Genomic DNA, 18556 nt, shown 5'->3' with positions numbered 1-18556 from the left:
TTTTTTCTCCCCTAGTACCATAAAGGAGAAAAATAATAAATAATAATAATAATAATAATAATAATAACGGAGCACTGGTTTGTCATGAATTGCTATCTTTTTGCACTTCCCTGCATAGCAGTTTTAAATACAGACAGGGGAGATTGGATTAGCTGTGGGCTTTTACCATGCTGTTTTCCCTCTCAGGTTAAATGCTCACAGCTATTCAAATATTTCCCATCATTAGTTTGCAAAGAATTTTTGACCTCCAGCTAAGTGCTGGAGGTATTTAATTATTTAATTACTGCCCACACTCAGCCCAAGGGTAAAAGTATTGCAGATTTGGTACTTGTGTAGTTTCACGGCACCACCGCGCACACAGTGAAACTTGGCAGTCTGCCAGACTCTGTGTTTACTGTGCGCGTGCCGCTCTAGCTGTTCTCAGCGCAGCGCGTGGCTGCTTTCCTTATGTAAGCTACGTTATCAGCTTAGCGCTGGGCAGCAGCAGCGCACGCTGCCCAGTGCTGACAGGTCACTGTGGTACTTGTAGTTCCACAGTGAAATAGGCAGTCCTGCGCACCGCTGACAACCCGGCAATTTAGACGCTAAAGCGTCTAAATCCAGAGACTCCCTGAACTGGACACCCCGGCAATTTAGACGTCTAGATACAGACTCCCTGCAAACCGCTAAGATGGGGGCATCTAAATTTAGACGCTAAAGCGTCTAAATTTAGTAGGGTCTAGGGGTACACTATTAAACCTGTTCACAATCAGGGCTGTGGAGTCGGAGGAAATTAAGTACCTGGAGTCGGAAAACAATGCACCGACTCCGAAAATGATAATTAATGACTTCTCTACTGTAAGAATAAAGACCAATGCATGCAGTGCCTCACGTAACCGCAAAACGAACACGTTAAGTGACCGTGAAAAAGCATGCTTTTCATGTGCTTCACTATATGGCACGCAACGCACAATTCGGAGCACCAATACTTATAAATGTATTCTCCCTTGTAGTTTACAACTTATTTCCAACGTTCAATAAGGTTTTCAATACCTCGTTGGTAGAAATCACCTGGTGTAGACTCGAAAAATTCATTCAACCACCATACGCACAACATCTTTTTACGCGGATGAAGATCTTGTTTCATGCGCGGTGTCGTTTGTTTACCTTGGCTAAGCCATTCCTTATGCTGGTTCATATTGATGTACAGGCACCATTTTTCGTCGCCAGTAACGATTCGGTAAAGAAATCGTTCCTTGTGTCCATGAATTGAATGGTGACGAGCAAGCAAACCAGCGGAGATTGTGGCTCGTTGATTTTTGTTGTCGCCACAAAGCATGCGGAACCTTTCCTATTGTTTTTGTTCCCAAACAACCAAATAATGTGGTTTTTATCTTTGAACTGGTAAAGTTCCTGATGTTTATGCCTACTGCTACTATCCAGCCATTTAATTAATTAATAAAAAAAAAATGAATAAAACTTTGTTTTCATTGTGTTTGCCCTTTGCTTAAACTGTTCAATACAGTAGACTGTTGGCTTCCCAGCCTCTAGTTTCTGTAGTAATAATATGTATGTTGCCTTTCTTTCCTTCAAGGAATGTATAAAATACATTTTGCATATTAATACAGAGGAGTCGGAGTCTGCGTCAGAAGTACGAGGAGTCGGAGTCAGAACATTTATCTACCAACTCCACAGCCCTGTTCACAATGACACTAGTCGACGTAACAGCTGTTGACCTTGTTAATTCCACTATCCACGCCAACCCGAAGCGTGGCGAGCCCACGAGGGGCGGCGGTACGCGTCCTACGACCTTTTCATACCCCCACTATCCACGTCAGCGTGGAGTTGATTTTATAAAGTGTGGCGAGCGCAGCGGATACCTTCACAGGTATCCGCGTCCCCTCGCGGGCTTCACAGGTATCCGCGTCCCCTCGCTGCGCTCTCCACGCTTTATAAAATCAACTCCACGCTGAGGTGGATAGTGGGGGTATAAAAAGGTCATAGAATGTGTACCGCCGCCCCTCGCGGGCTCGCTACGGGTTGGCGTGGATAGCGGAATTAACAAGGTCGACAGCTGTTACGTCGACTAGTGTCATTGTGAACAGGTTTAATAGTGTACCCCTAGACCCTACTAAATTTAGACGCTCTAGCGTCTAAATTTAGATGCCCCCATCTTAGTGGTTTGCAGGGAGTCTGGATTTAGACGCTTTAGCGTCTAAATAGCCGGGGTGTCCAGTTTACGTGCCCCCGTTGTCAGCGGTGCGCAGGACTGCCTATTTCACTGTGGAACTACAAGTACCACAGTGACCTGTCAGCGCTGGGCAGTGTGTGCTGCTGCAGGGGAAAAATACACATTCTTTTAAATAAAACCTAACAAGATAAGTACAGTAAACTGTACACCCAGTATACTTCAGCTCTGTCAAAAAGGTAGACGAGAAAAGCAATGTTGTCCTGATGTGGCTCCCATAGTATTTAATGTGCCCGGCCAAGGTGACCAAACCAAAATGTCTATACTGTGGCCACTGGGGCAGGATAATTATTGGAGCAGCATTGAATGGATTCCCCAGGTATTAAATCCCTACCATTTGGTAAAAAGGTGTTGCACAAAAGAGCAAAGGCCTGATTCAAAGTCGCACGCTGCTGTGACCACATCATTCACTTTACGCAAATGGACGTAAAAAAAAACTAGGATGCCCACTTTTAGCATCTAATACAGCTTGGCAGATCTGTAGACACCAATAAAACTTGCAATAGCCCTATGGCATCCATTGGGAGTGTGTAAGCAATAAGTGCAGCTACAAGCCTAACAAGTACCATCCTCACATGTCTTAATAGCCACCTCATTGCACAGATTGTAAGTTTCCACTGCAATGGCGACTCTGTGCGTATAATGTGATACATGCGCCAAAATGTTTTTTATGGATATGCACAGAGCTATGAGCACCTCAGAATCAAGCACAAGCTTACGCAGTATAGGCTATGTACAAACACCACCCAAGATGCACCCACTGATCTGGTGGAATGTGCCCTTACATGTTCAGGAAATGGAGGTCTTACACCAAGGAAAATCTGGTGTGTTAAAGTAATTCACCCATTGCTACTTGCATCAGTCTCATTCATTGTTCCTACAGACAAATCTGCAAAGCACTATCCTGCTCCAAAGAAACGATCGCCATTTACTCATTCCATAGGAACCTAGAGACATATTACGGCTGAAAAGTAGATATGAGTGGGTTTGGTTTTACTCTGTTCTCAAATCAGGATATTATTGGCTATCCAAAACATGTGACAAGCGATATACATTCGGAAAAATACATAATTGCGGTAACAGAGCAAATCCGAGTAAAACCAAAAATCGCTCATCTCTACTGAAAAGTAGGTTTTGTTTTTAGCAAACCCCCAGTTGGCATGGAAGAGGAAGGAGACAAGCTAGAACTTCCAGTTTCAAAATACTGCTAGCTGATAAGATGGCCAAAAGCCAGAAACATTGAGGAGATTTGAGTTTAAGCCACCTACCAGTCTTTACTAGAAATAAAATAAGCAACTTGCCCAAGCATAAGAGGAAGCACTTTCCTTCACAGCAGGTGATGTATAGCTTCCAAACGCGGTGTAAATTCCTGGCCAAAATGTTTTTAACACTTAACTACCCTGTCAGAGATCCCCCTTAGCCGTAAGGTAACCTCTGGTTATGAAACTGGTTCTAGGTCAATAGATCAAGTCACAATGGCAGATGCCACACTGTACCCACTTCCAATGTGGGGATGTTCTTGTACCATGGCAAACAAAATAGCAGTAAAATTGCAGAAGCATTGCTGCTACAGGAAACACCACAGAACCAATTGGGTGGCTAATAGCAAACACTGCAGAATCCTCAATCTAGAGCAAAAACACGCAAGTATTGTGGTTTAACTGAAAAGCCACCCTATAGACATTATATTGTTCCCTAGAAGTCCACCAGCTGTTGATAGAGGGACCATTACCCTAGAATAAATAATTTGCTAACAGAGTTTGCTTCACTTTTCCTTTCCAAAGAACCTACATGGCTGGAACTATCTGCTCACCCCATGCATGATCCCACTAGTCTCCCTCACAACCATACTCTTGGTGCCCCTGGGGATTTTTACGCAAGCTACACCTATACTGCCTTCTAGCAAGTACTGGCTCCAGAACATTGACAGGGATGCTTTAACTTCCTTGTGGTCCAAAACCTAGAAAGTGCTATTTTTGTTATGGACTTTCAAAAGTCAACATACATATAAAAACTGTTCTTTCATGGAATGCACCTATTGTACTTTCAGTAGATAGCTAGACAATATTGATAAATAGGAGGTTAATAATGTTTTAGTTTTGAGAGGGATAAAACAAACCAAGGGGATAGAGTTGATTACTGAGAGGGAAAATAAATACTGTACACTCATAATGTTAAACCAAAGGGCTCAACTTTTTCATGTTACATTAACTTTATAATTTAAGTATTGCATTGATATAGGAATGGCCTATATGTAACACCCAGAAGGGTAGACTCAATCTACCAGAACGCCTATGAGACCTTACCATAAGACTGTACAACGCCACTGATAAGTCTGGTGTTGATAGTCTCTCCGTTCCGTTCTTTCTCTATAAGTTTCAGCACTGCATTTGTCACCTAAGATGAGAGAAACGGCTTAACTCCTTTTCAGGACATAGACAATTATTGGTACAAATTAAATATTAATAGTAAGGAGCATTAGTCAGACAATAGTAAAAAAGGATAAAACATGTTTTATACAGGTTTCCCATTAATCACCAGTGATTCAATCCTTGAAATTCTGGTTACACATTAAAAAGGATGAGGTATTATTCACAACAGTGCATAGATAGTTAATTAAGTATTTGCAACATACCTAAAGTATGGTATAATTGTGTCTGACAATTATGTACAGTACAACTAGACAATTTTTTATACATACATACTTTGATAAACTACATAAAATTTCACAATTTAAGGCATTTTTATAATTGCAGCAAAGACACCAAATTTTATAGTCAGAACAAAAAAAAACAACCCCAGAGCTTTCATTTAAGACACACGATCATCTGTAAAACCTAAAGCCCTATACACAAGCTGTAGGATAGGCTTTTCTGCCAATATTTATAAATATATCGGAAGTAAACATGGCTGCACGATATAGCACATGCGCACTGAATGATATCAATAATGATATGGTTCAGAGACGTCATCCGACCAGCACTGCTAGCATGCCTCGGACTATATAATCAACACAGGGCATGCAGCACCGTGTAATATTATGCTTGCACACAGCATCTCCTCGGCCCTGCGCTGAAATGGGCGGAGAAAGCGGCAGCAATAATCCTACAGGCGTTAGCAGAAACCCTGAAGACAGTACACAGCCAGGGTCCCTCGGTGTCTGGCCTCTATTACTGACATCACACTACTCCTCCGCTATAAGGACACACATAAGGATATAGCTGGGGCTTAAGATAGGAATGGTCGAAAGCAGAGAGGGAGACCGTGTGGGAGAGCATTCCACAGAGAGGGCATGTCGTGGGTGGTCACTGTCTTGCAAAGTGCATTCCAGAGAACACATGAGGGGAAGAGAGAGAAGAGGAAAGATGTGGATGTCTGGTTGCTAGAGTGATGCTAAACATTTTCTGGCTGAGTGACCATGCTGACGGATACTGAAGTAGTCCCGAATGAAGTCTAATAAAGTACAAGCTGTTGAACCAGCCCAGCAATAAGCAACTGCCCAGTAGATACATTAGGGACGGACACACCAAAAATACAAACTACAGGATCGAGATATAGAGAAGTGCTAAGCTTAGACAGCTTATTCTAAATGAGGCATTACATATAATGCCTTCCTGCACCTTAGAACTAATGCATAACTTTTATTTAAAGTTAGGGCAGCAGGTGAAGCTGGTCAGTTCATAAAACATACAGGACTACCCCATTTCTTTGTGTTTGGGCACAGTAGCCAATTCACTACACACCAAATACGGCACGCATATCAACAGCGCATCCACATCAGAGGCAGAGGAAGTATGAAATTCCGTGATACGGTCTTTATTAAGGTTTAAAGAGATTACAGCGTTACACATAATGGCTTTCAAAATGTATTTGATGGCCTATCAAGGTTTTAAAAACAAGGTGGAAGGTGAAATCTTCAAAAGTAGATTAAGAATGAACAAATAAATACTTTGAAGAAACCAGAGCTAGAGCCATTATATCTTTCCTTGCTCCAGCTAAGCAAGAGGTAGAGACCAATCTGTAACTGCTGCTGCTTTTACCTGTTTGTTCAATGGCCGGAAGAGGCAATCCCTCCAGGTGACTAGGGCCAGCTGAAAACACAAAGGAAGCACATCAATGATTACACTACAAACAAATAAACTAATAAAACCACTTTTACACCAGAATACCAGGTAGGACCCGGGAAATCGAACACGGGAAATTGCCAGGGCATGCCCTGCCTCAGACCCCATTTACACTGCAATTCAATCCGGGTTATTCCCGGGTAAGGCCCTTTCACACTGAGAACGGATCAGCCCTGTCTTTCCTTGCTGGTGTCATTAAAAAAAAAAATGGACCTTTGGGCTGTTTGAGATGAGGTCACAAGAAAGGGAAAAGGGAGGGGGTGGGTTCTGCTCCCAGCATTGCAGCAAAGATGGCAGACGGAGTAGCTGTGTTGCAGTTTGTGCTGTACTTTTCAGCAATTGAGAGTTTGATTGGATGTATTGGACATGGTGGTGCAGATCAGGTTTGGGGTCAGCCAAAGTGGAACACACTGCGTGACAGCCAATGTGTGCTGCAGCAGATGAGGCTGTAAACACAGTGTGGAGTGTGCTTGCAGCACAGAGCGTGGTAACGCTGCTGCATGCGCCCTGTGCGGGTCTCCAGCAGATGACATCTGCCAGAGCCGCAGAAGCACCAATCAGCTCTTCGCGCCCCTCTACCCACCAAATAACCCGGATAATGACCATTTACACCACCCTGAGCCCCGGATAAGCCCCGTGTCTGACCCTGAACATTTGCCGGGTCAGATTCCCGGGGAACAGTACCCGTGTTATTTTTTTTCAGCCCATTTACACCATGCCCTGCCCCGGACTGGAGCGGCAATATCCCGGGTCCAACCTCTGGTGTAAAAGGGGTATGAGTCAAGCAATAATGATAAAGAAACAGCAGTTATTTCACATACGCCAATTGCCAGGATCCCCAATTACTTTTGGTTCTAAGCAATTTTCTGTTTCTGAAGTGACAGCGCGACAGAAGACTCACCGAGTAAATTTCATATATTCCTTTGCGTCCTTCATCGCATTCACGCCTCACCCAATGTCGATTGAGATATGCACAGATCCCATTTAATACTTTGCTAGAAAACCGATAATCTTCCCATTGCTGTGTGTAAAACTTAAGAACACTCTCATCCATTAGATCTTCACCATCCTGAAGAGGGAATACAAGTTTTTGCAGGTTATCAAACATATATTTCTAGATTAGGAGCAAAATAAAGGTCTTTTTAATCCTAAAGGATTTCCCTCTATGGATATTTCACTAGAATTAGCTAAAAATGCTGGGAAACTGCAGAAAGCTGACAGCATGAAAAGACCGGGTTTACCTTGAGGAGGTTTGTCAAGTAACTCTTCAAAAACTCTTTTAGCCTTTTATACAGTTCAAGCCCAACAAACTGGGCCCCTCCAGGGGTCTGGCCTTTTTTGGATTTTGATGGTGGTACACCAGCGCCCCGTGCCTGGTTAGACTGGTGTACACTGGTACAGTAGTTATAAACATGACTGAGAACACGTTAAGGAGAAACCCAACTATGCACTGGCATGTACAGTAGTAAAGACATTTTATTGTAGCAATTTTTTGTTTATAAACTGAGAAGCCATTACTTCGCAACTATAATACATTAACGTCTTCTATAAATGCAGAGGAGTAGCAGGATACAGTTACTGTCCGCAACACTTTATAAAGAAATAAGTATGACTGTACAATACATGACACAAAGCAGAAGGCAAACCTTTAATTTTTTTTTTACCCCAAAATAGCCTTTATAAAAGACTACTATAAAATGCACATGGAAAGTTAAACAATTCCTTATACAGTAAGACCACCGATTTAAAAAAGTCACATCACAGCCTGGCATTTCTTTTAATCCAGAGAGGGCAATTCAGAAATGGTTCTACATATAACAAAAGTTATTCAACTCAGTTATCTATAGAACATCTTTATATTTATTTTGTGTGTGGTGTTACCGCATTGTTACTTCTTTGAACCTTCACACATTTTTTTTTTATAGCAGTAGAGGCATAACATATGAAAAGCAAACAATATATGTACAATATACAGGATGAGTACCCCTTATCCAAATTATTCCGAAAACCATAGTCTCCAGAATGTTGATTTTTTTCTTTTCTAAAAACCTACTGGGTACATCTGTAACTGGCACTACTGGTGGCGTGGCATGATATGTAACTGCCACTAAATTTGTGCAAGAAAATGATTGCTTAGCATTCAAACTCAGTGTCTGAGATTGTACACAAACTTTGTTTCAGGTCTTCTGGTACTGAGCATTTTGGATAAGATATACTAAACCTGTAGTACAATTGCAGCTTCTTTGGCAATGCAGTTACTGTATGTAATGCCATGGTGGATTTAGTCAAGTCAGAATTCACCATGTCATAAAGCAAACAGCCGAAGATAGTTTAACCATTTGAGCCAACCTTGCTGAGAGATGTTCAAAATATCTGCTAAAAATGCAAGGGTCGCAGTCAAGGAATATGAATCACTTTAGGCATTGCCTGCAAGTGATCTGGAGGCAATTAAAGTTCAGTTAAATACTGCAGTAAAAAAAAAAAAAAATATCAGTCGCTGTGAGCGAGGCTGGCATTTGTATTGGATAGTTTGCACATCTGTCACAGCAACGTTGCCACTAAAAGGGTTAAAGACAAGCCACATGTCAGATCTGAAATATGATACAGCACGGGTGTTCTGCCTCGTACACACTATATGATATGTGGCACCGCCTATATCGTTACAGGCTGTGTCGCGGTAATGAACAGCCCACGGGTAAACGCTGAACAATATCGTTAATGATCACCCAAAGCCCCGACAAACTGCACTCATTGACTTCACCGTTAGATTGGATTGCATGTTCAGATGATTGGTGTTCTCATTAACTATATGCGCTCCCGCAGATTGTAAGGGATAAAGTGGGTACACTAGATTTATTGTGCATATCCTTCATGAAGATTGTATCGTGCGTACCCAGCTTTACACTATATAAACTGCATTAAAGGTACAGCAGCCATTTACAAATACGTTGATATTAAATTGTCACCTTGGTGAAAATAAAGCAAGCATAATGCTTATTACACATTTAACATTGGCTGGATTCTTAGCAGTAAACAGCAGAAACAGGAGTGGGCTGTGATTTCCACATTGCAGCAATGTAAAGCCCGGCTGCCAGCTAAACAGCCATACCCAGGCCACACTGCATGACATTGTTCTTCCTTTAAATGTTCACACAAACTACATCTTAGACATTAATATGATGCTTCACATGAATGCAATAGCACAATAGCAGTTACCACGATGTTGTACAGCTTAAACACAAGATTAACGTAATGGCAAAATTATTTAGAATTTCAGGAGTTAATGTGCAAGGTGGTCCTTAAGTGTGGAAACCCCCTTATAAAAAGGAAAGTAGTAAGTAAAAATAAATCTAGCATCTAGACAAATGATATGGGAATGGGGGCGGGACATTTTTTATAGTATGGTCACCAGTATGGTGGCCATCTTGGATACAACTAATTTTTTAATTGGGAAGGTATTCATGTGTCAATCAGATGCAGAATTTGAAGAAAAACAATGGTGTTCTTAATTTTATTCATTTGCGTTTTAGCAAAGTTTTCTTTTGCGGGTAGTGACAATAACAAGCGCCAAACACAAAAAGAACGTATCAAAATAGTCTTGATATCAATGAAGGAAGTACACGTGATTTCAAATAATTTCAACCAACGTCACTAAAATAAGCCCAGAGTGCTATCTTTATAATAATTCGCAATCTCAACACAATGTGCCAATTAAACCTCCCAAGGCAAGAACAGGGGGAAAAATAACCCTGAACCTAATTTAAACCCCTTACATATGGCTCCTACACTATTGATGCAGTTGTACCAAACAGCCCATCTCAATGCGCCTGGTCTTGTTCGACTTCTGGTTCTTTCATTCAGAGTCTTTCATTCGTCTTTATCGCAATATGCTGTGACTAAGCTGCAGGAGACTACACTTCCATTTGATACGCAACACTTCAATAACTGCTTATGGGCAAGTGTAAATATGTATACAAATTGCTATGCTATGATGCAGCAGCCATGGTTTTGGGCAAGAGACACCCAGCTTTAGTCACATAGGACCTGGCGTGTCATGGTGCACTAAGGCTGAACTGGGATGATAAATCTACTAGACCAGGGTTCCTCAAACTATTTGCTCTGGGACCCCAGCAAGTTACTGCAGAAGGTCATCACGTCACATGTGTAGTCAGCAGACAGCATATACATGGCAGCATTGTGAAGGCACAGAGTGATGTGAGGAGTCTAAAATAACAGACAATTCAGACTTTTCAGACTCCTTGAATCACTGACTGAGATTAGAGAAGTTATCAGCCTGATGGTCAGCAACATGGAGTCGCGACCCCGTGCTGAGAAGGTTGGGACCCACAGTTTGAGAACCGCTGTACTAGACTGAAGATAGCCTACTTTCCACTGCTAGTCATTGGATGTATTCAATGAATGTTTCTTTGTTGCATAGAATATTTTGACCTTCTACTTGAACAGTATGCCAGCATATTATCTATCAAGTCATGGACGTAAAACATTGTTCATAAAACCCCTCCTCTTACAGCATAAACTATGTAAGATTTTTTTGACTTGAAGCTCGAATCTCAACCGAAAGGAATACCCATTTAGTATTACAGTATGTTACATTACATACATCATATCTTTTAGTACAGAAGTATCTTCAGCTTCCTATCACTAATATATATTAAACACTATAGCATTTTCACTGGTGTGTTGCTCTGGGCATTCTGGCTTATGCTGATTTTTGGGGGCGCTGCACCTAGATATAGCACTAGGGACCCCCAATACAGAGAAGCCTTGACGATGGCTTGGGGGCTTAGTCATACATTTGTGCTACAATCTCTGAATTCTATCATCATGTAGTGTTTAAGGCTTGTTAAGATTACTAATACCATTTAGTGAGCTGAGGGAACAATGCATTTTTTACTTACCAAGTATTAACCCCTCCCTCTCATGCACCTGAATGGTATTACAAAACTAATTGAGCATCTACCAATATGCATACAGTAGGTTAGGAGTTTATGGCAGCTAAACTATCTGAAGTCCTGTTTAGATTGCCTACCTCAGTACTGCAAGTAAAAATGTATTCGCTTGTGGCATTTATGCAAGAACGGAGCAACAATTGAATTTCTCTCTGTAGGTGTTCATTGCAAAGGCCCAAGGAACAACTGAATTCCCCCTCAATGGATGGAGCTGTACTATAGACTTATTTGTCTAAACGTTAATGTACTTAACTTATTATTAAAATAGAAAAACCAGCAGCTAGGTATTGGGGTCAGGTATTGTAACAAATAACTATTTTGGTGCATGTTTTGAACACCATGAAATATTCTGGACACTATATAAAATTGTCCAAAAGTAGCTGGACTGGTTAATGGTACAAATATCAAAAGGAAGAAAAACAAACGCTAAACAGTTTAGGACAAACTCAAATCACGGCTTACATCTCTCTAAAGCATCTTCAGGACACATAAAACGGAACATAGCAATTAGTCTTTGGATATCACAGTCACCAATACAAGCTGCAAAAACCTACTGCGATTTTTAATCCAGTGGGGAATTCATTAACCTGCTTTACCCTACTGTACAATAAAAGTTCCATGTATTTTAAAATACTATACCAGCACATCATAATCCACATATGTAGGGAAACAAATGGTACAGTGCCATTATCCATTTGAAATACCTAGCATTATTTAACATTTACACACTGCTCTGTCTAGTCCTTAAAGACTAATCATGAATCTTAGAACAGCCATGTCCAAACTATGGCCCTCCAGCTGTTGTGAAACTACAAATTCCATCATGCCTTGCCACACTTTTGCTATTATGGAATGGGAAAACAATGGCAAGGCATGCTGGGATGTGTAGTTTCACAACAGCTGGAGGGCCACCGCTTGGACATGCCTGGCTTAGACCACTCAGCCACACAAAACAAACATCTTACTCACCTTACAGCCACCCACCAAATGTCATAATGACTAAGGGCGGTTTCACACACTCCGGCTCCTGCCGGACGGTGAAATCCCGCACGGCCAGAGAGCCGAGCCGCACACAGTAGTTTATCATGGAGGGGATGGCCACAGCCTGGCAGCCGTCCCTTCCAGTGGCGGGATCCGGCTGCAGGCCGTGGCCGTCCCGTGTGAATGGGCACAGAGCTGTCCATCACACACTGTAGGGGCGGCACGGCTTTTAAGCCGTGCGGTAATTTTCCGTCCGGCAGGAGCCGGACTGTGTGAAGCCGGCCTAACTCAACTACACAATCAGAATAACCTTTAGACATAGTGATTAAAAAAAAATCAAATACATTGGTCCAAATGAACATACATTAAATTAAAATTAAGCAACTGCACTCCAATAACTATGAAGAAATGATCAATAAGATGTAAATAGGACAAGTAAACCGCTTAAATATATAGACAAAATATATATTATTCCAGGCTTAGTCGGTTTCTCCAAATTGACAAAGAACAGAATCCCCTAGGGTGAATGTTAAGGATACGTGTAGAGTTCCATGTATCTGGATTTTGCCATGCTCTGTCTGGTGTAAACTTGTTGGATGCCGGCCCGCAGGTCATCCCAGATCTGGTCCAAGCCAATCTGTTTAAGTCCATGAGGATTTTGACTTCTGTTTGATGCCATTTTTGTTATTTTCTTTCCCCGTTTATCTTGCCCCCCTGTTTAAAGTCCTTCTGTTCCAAAACGTCTTAAATCGGACCTACTTAATTATCCATAAGATGATAATATACTGGTTCATTCCAAACTGTAGTTGGTTGAACAACGATATTTCAGTCAGAAGACCTGAAAAATAAAAATAAATATATGACATATGCTTTTCAAACATTGTAGGCACAAAATTAAAAAAAACTAAAAAAAAAGTTAGTTAGATGAGTGGGACAATACTGACCAATTATCTGGGTAACATATACAACACAACCAAATTTTATAATTTAATGAAATCTCCTAATTTATACAATGGTACCGGCAATACCCCTTTCACATCCCAAATTCCAAGTTGCACCTGTGATTTGGATACGGGTCATCCTAGGAGTGACCTGGCATTTGCGAGGTTTAGCTCACCACAGTGACCTGGCAATAAGCTGGATCTCTGAGGTCAGATGGAGGTGGGGTGTCACGTTATCAGGGGTGGGGGAGGAGGCAGCTCTTTAAGCTGATGCCGTCTTCAAGTGCTGCTTCCGCCATAGTGTGAACAGGACCCAGGTCGATCAACACTGGTTACCCATTAGCATTGCATAGCAACCCGGGATTAACAATTCTTTAAGCCTGGGTCGGAATGCTGGGTTGCTGGACACGGGAAATTAAAAAAAAAAATAAAAAAAAAAAATGGACCTTTCACATTGCACAGAGGCCCAAATCCATCCGGCAACGATGTAAAAGGTTTAAGAGTTTTACAAAAGGAAATTTTACTCCTAACACTGGACGGTCAATTGATCGGCCGATATATTGTTTAGTGATCGGCCAACTGTACCAGCAATATGTCTGAATGGTGTCGTGTGAGGTCGTCACAATTGGGCAGGTGCATGTGCCACCCAGTTGAGCTTTGAAGTCACTACTGGCTCTTGATGAGAGAGTGTACAGGCAGTCCGCGGATTGTCCATACACACAGTAAAATGCGCTGATTTATCTTTAGATTTATCTGCCATCAGCTGTGCTGTACAGCGAATGCGATATGTCTGATCAACGCTGTTCAGAGATATCGCTAGTACACACAGGCGATCATTTGACCAGCCAATATACCTGCCAATGTGCCCCCAGTATTACTCTACACATGTGGATTTTAGACTTGGCATATTCACTTCATAACTTATCCTGGTGCAACTTTCATCAAATTAAGACCAACATAAATATACATTACCTCCAAACCGGTAGGCTAATTGCCTACCAACAAAATTAACCCTAGAATGTCTGTGTGTGCGTGTACATGTGGTAGGGAATATAGATTGTAAGCTCGACTGGGGCAGGGACTGATGTGAATGTTCAAATATTCTCTGTAAAGTGCTGCGGAATATTATGCGCTTTATTAAGAAACTGCTAATAAATGTGATTGCTCACCCCAATACAGAAATATTACTTTTACATTTTTGCAAGGGTGTTAAACATGTGTAGAACATAAAAACACACGTCACAATCATGTGCTGCTCAGGGAAACATTTAAACAAAACACCAGGTGCTAAATAACGTTACATCAGTTTGTCCCTGGCAACCATTTAACGTAATGTAAAGAATGGTATCTGCTACCATAGCCATAGACAAATGCCATCTTCAATGACAGCCGTAGACAGAACATTATTGAGGAAACTTGTTATGAAGGTGAAAGGAGCAGAGACATTTAGCCAAATTCCAGCTACGAAGTCCCGCCCCAACCTTATCTCAGTGCCTTTGCAAAACTACATTACTCAAAAAAAACTGTATTGATGGGCAGAGCACAACTGAGGTATCTGCGCTGTAATTTCTTAAGCATTATCCATAAAAAGTGCCATTTCACAACTTACCAAAAAGTGTTCATTTTTTTTTTTTTAAATAACACATTAAAAAAACTAAACATTAGTCATTAATGCAGCAGAGATGGGCTGCAACGCCGATGTTGGTACATCAAATGGAAGCTGACCCACAGCCTTTCATAATCCGATTCCTCTATTAATACTTAGGCCCTTATACACTATAATGTCGATTATCTGTACAAGTCAGCACAAGCTGAAAAGGCAAGCAGGATCTCCATAGGAAAAAAAATATATAGTAATTTTGCAATTTAACATCACCGAAAAGGGTAAGAGAAAAAAATGAAAACCACAGGACTAGATTTCGGCTTGGAGTAATAAAAACATAAATTTCAAGAAAATATTATCATTTACATAAACAGTGTGCACCACAAAAAAAAAAAAAAAAAAAAAAAAACACGACATCTAAGGCTAAAACCTTAATATTGCATGAAGGACAAACTAGCGGAGCCTGACCATATTTCTTTGCAGAGTAATGCCACATTTACCCACAAAACCCTAACTTAGACTGGAAGGTGCACCTCTGCTCTTTATACCCCCTACAGAGATGAATGGAAATTTCAACAAAAAGAAGGTAGGTCACTGGCATCATCAGTCATCGATAGCAGCCCTGATAGGCACTTTCCTTCCTTTAACCATTCCCAATGTCTAGTCAGGCTCAACCGCCCTAGCGCTAGTAGTCAGCCACTTTAAAATAAGAAAATTAACATTGTTCAAAATTGAATGTATACAGTTTTTGAATAATAATAAAAAAAAAAAAAAAAAGAGGGGGGAGATAAATCCATGGCCCTAAACACTTGCTTATAGCCTGACTAGCTCTATTTCATGTATGGATCTAGAAAACCAGAACAAAACTATTTTAAAATTGTGTACCACCCCATGATTAGATGGATAGATTTTAACACATTACCAATGGCTTAACATACACAGCAAATGCAGCACAGTTTAGGCAGCAAAGTTTAAAATACCTTCTACAGAGGCATATGGTATTTTGACACCAGACTAGAATAATGTGGGTGTGCTCGGTGGCGGAGTCGGGGGGGGGGGGGGGATGCCCCCTGTGATTTCTGACATAGCTCAGGAGGACTGGAGCAAAGCTGGAACGTTTTCCCCATAGGATAACAATGACGACAATAATATATTTCTGAAATGTAATTTCATGGCTGTTCATGTTCCTTGAGGGCTGTTTACTCTGGAAGCAAAAGGGACCTCTTAAATCATTCTAAGCCCACTCGAAAGTTCTTCAATATGATACCGGTCTCATGTGTCAGTTGGTTCCGAAGATATAGCCAGTTAAAAGGGGGAGGGGGGGGGGGGGTGGTGGAGGGGGTCTCTCCCCCTCACACCAGAAAATGCAGGGGCTAGGCTAGTGTGAAAGGGGCAAACCAGGAATATCCCTGCATGATCCATGTGGCATTGTGAGTTTTGGCTCTTGTACTTTATATGCCGGGGCCTATTTTTAATACCATTCCCGCCCTCTCTCTGGCCGCTCTCTTAGCATGTACACTGGCACCACTACCACCCCTCCCAAACCCTCTCCTATCATGGTGCCCCCTGTGATTTTCTCCTGGATTCGCCCCTGGTGGTGCTGTATGGTACAATATAAATGGCAGGTTCTTTATAGATTTATGATTTATATGTGGATAGCTGGTATTTCTTTTTGTAACGTATGCTCATACTTGTAAAAGTAAACACATGGCTAGTATAGAGCGATTGAGTGGGTGTCCAAAATGACCAGCCTATTCCATTAACACACTTTGCTGTATACTAAAAGAAGAATAGTTGCTGTGAGCGACGCTGGTATCTTTAGCGAATATTTTGAGGATCACTCCCAGGCAACGTTGGCACTCAAATGGTCGAACTGCTGTCTCCTAACTTAGCGCAGTTTGTACCAGCAGGCCTGGAGTAAGATTGTACTACAGCTCATAAAAAGACAAGGATAGTGGGGAAAAAGGGATATATGAAGCAATCTAGGTGGTGGGTGTGTTTGAGTGTGGCTTTTAGCTTTCATTATGCCACCATAAAAGCTACGTGCTCCCCACAGCCTTTTGGACCTCGCCGCTGCATATAGGTGTGCGCCAGCAGTGCTTCACCACTGGCAGACACCTATGGTGTATAAGTATGTACCTTAAGAAGAATACGTTTGACCAACAATTAGCAGATAGGTTATTAACATGTCCTTAAACATATAGTGGTGGTACCTTCCAGGGTTTGTAATATACTACGTACACAATAGCAAGGAGCGGCAACTTGATCGGTTACCCAGTGGCCACAAAACAAACAGACTACAATGTGAGAAAGCTTTTGTTTGGACAGGTGAAATGAGCGTCATTCAAGCAGATTCCTTTTTGCGGCCCAGACATAACTTTACACTGTATGTAGCATGAGGCAATACATTCCGCAATAATTAACCTCCAGGGTCAGATGCCTCATACTGCTGCAATCATACAGTATATAGCACTATCTAAATCAGACACCACAGCATATGGCACTTTCTGAAATGGACATTCCCATTGTCATATGACCAGTGCTATTCATGACAACAGCACTAATCAAACCAGATATGTCCAGGTATCTTGTTATTTAAAAGGGCTCACACACGGTGCGATGTGCTCCATGTGCATCCGATGCACTACAACATTGTGCATTTTGAACTAGAGCGATGCAGTACATTAAGTACGGGCTGCACATACTTTTTGGACCTTGAGCTGTGATGTGCGCAGAAGCACGCATTGCAAGGCAAAAATGCACAGTGTATGGGCATCTTCAGCCAGTCTCTAATCTGCACCAGTCACAGGTATCACACTGACCCCTAAGCAGAAGCACCTCTTTTCTTCAATCTGTATTCTACCATTGTGAGGAAAGAGGAGAGAAGAGAGATCTAACCAATCAGCTCATGTCATTTTTTAAACAGCCTGTAAAATAACAGACGCGGATTGCTTTGTATTTTAGCTCTCTACTAGCTTTTTCCTTCACAGTATTGTTAGGCTACTGAAGGACGTGTTTTAAATACCTCTCTTCCTCATGGCTAAGCTTCTATGTTTAAAGTCTTTCACAGTGACCTCACATGTTTAACTAAACTGTACAAATAGGTCTATAAGAAATTGCACAGATATGCTTTTATGGGCTATAGTGAAATTAGTGTTTTTGGTGTTACAATTACACTCCAAAAAAGGTGAATACTGTACCTCATTCAGACTGAATAGTCTGAAAAATCCGGTAGGGTAATTTTGCTCGGTGCAGTCTGATCCCTCCCCCCAAGTCATTACCGGGTCAAATACCCGGGTTGACCCTTTCCCACTAATACTGCTTTCACAGCCAAATCCTGCTCTGATCTGTTATTTCTTAATGTTTCCAAATGAGGTTTGAGCAAGCTAAACCCCTTTCACATCACATGTTGGAGCCGGTTTATTACCGCGTTGGTGCCTTTAACACTGAACCCGGTTAACCCATAGAAAACAGTGTGATGTAATTTCAAAGGGACTTTTCTGCCTCACATATGACGTTATACACTATAAAAGACGGGCAGGAGCTCTGAGCAGTGCTGCAATGTTTTTAAAGATTATTGCATCCTTGACAGTCCCAGTTATTTGTCTGCCAATTTCAGCCTCCCCTCTAATCCTCAGAAACTCCCTCATCACTCCAGGTTGCCATCATTTTAATGCACTGTATAGTATGCTGTATACAAACGCTTCTCC

The 18556-nt window shown here is 41.6% G+C and overlaps 1 protein-coding gene across 3 annotated transcripts in view; it reads right to left on the bottom strand.

The window, feature by feature from the left end:
- The window catches only part of CUL1 (cullin 1), a 73414-nt gene that overhangs the window by 28795 nt on the left and 26063 nt on the right, over nt 1–18556 (bottom strand). For 2 of the 3 annotated variants that reach the window (XM_083188545.1, XM_083188544.1), the window contains 5 exons: nt 12842–13140; nt 7593–7767; nt 7253–7420; nt 6268–6318; nt 4534–4624 (listed from right to left, as the gene is read on the bottom strand). In XM_083188545.1, the coding sequence (XP_083044671.1) occupies nt 4534–4624; nt 6268–6318; nt 7253–7420; nt 7593–7767; nt 12842–12981 (625 nt within the window). In that variant the 5' untranslated portion in view covers nt 12982–13140. Of the gene's footprint in view, nt 1–4533; nt 4625–6267; nt 6319–7252; nt 7421–7592; nt 7768–12841; nt 13141–18556 lie in introns of those variants that run through there. The other variant, XM_083188546.1, reaches the window with a different exon arrangement.

The sequence above is a fragment of the Crinia signifera genome, chromosome 5 (genome assembly GCF_055691185.1).
Source record: "Crinia signifera chromosome 5, ASM5569118v1, whole genome shotgun sequence".
Classification (NCBI taxonomy): domain Eukaryota; kingdom Metazoa; phylum Chordata; class Amphibia; order Anura; family Myobatrachidae; genus Crinia; species Crinia signifera.
The sequence above is the reverse complement of the archived record's forward strand: the minus strand, read 5'-3'. Positions and strand labels throughout refer to the sequence as shown.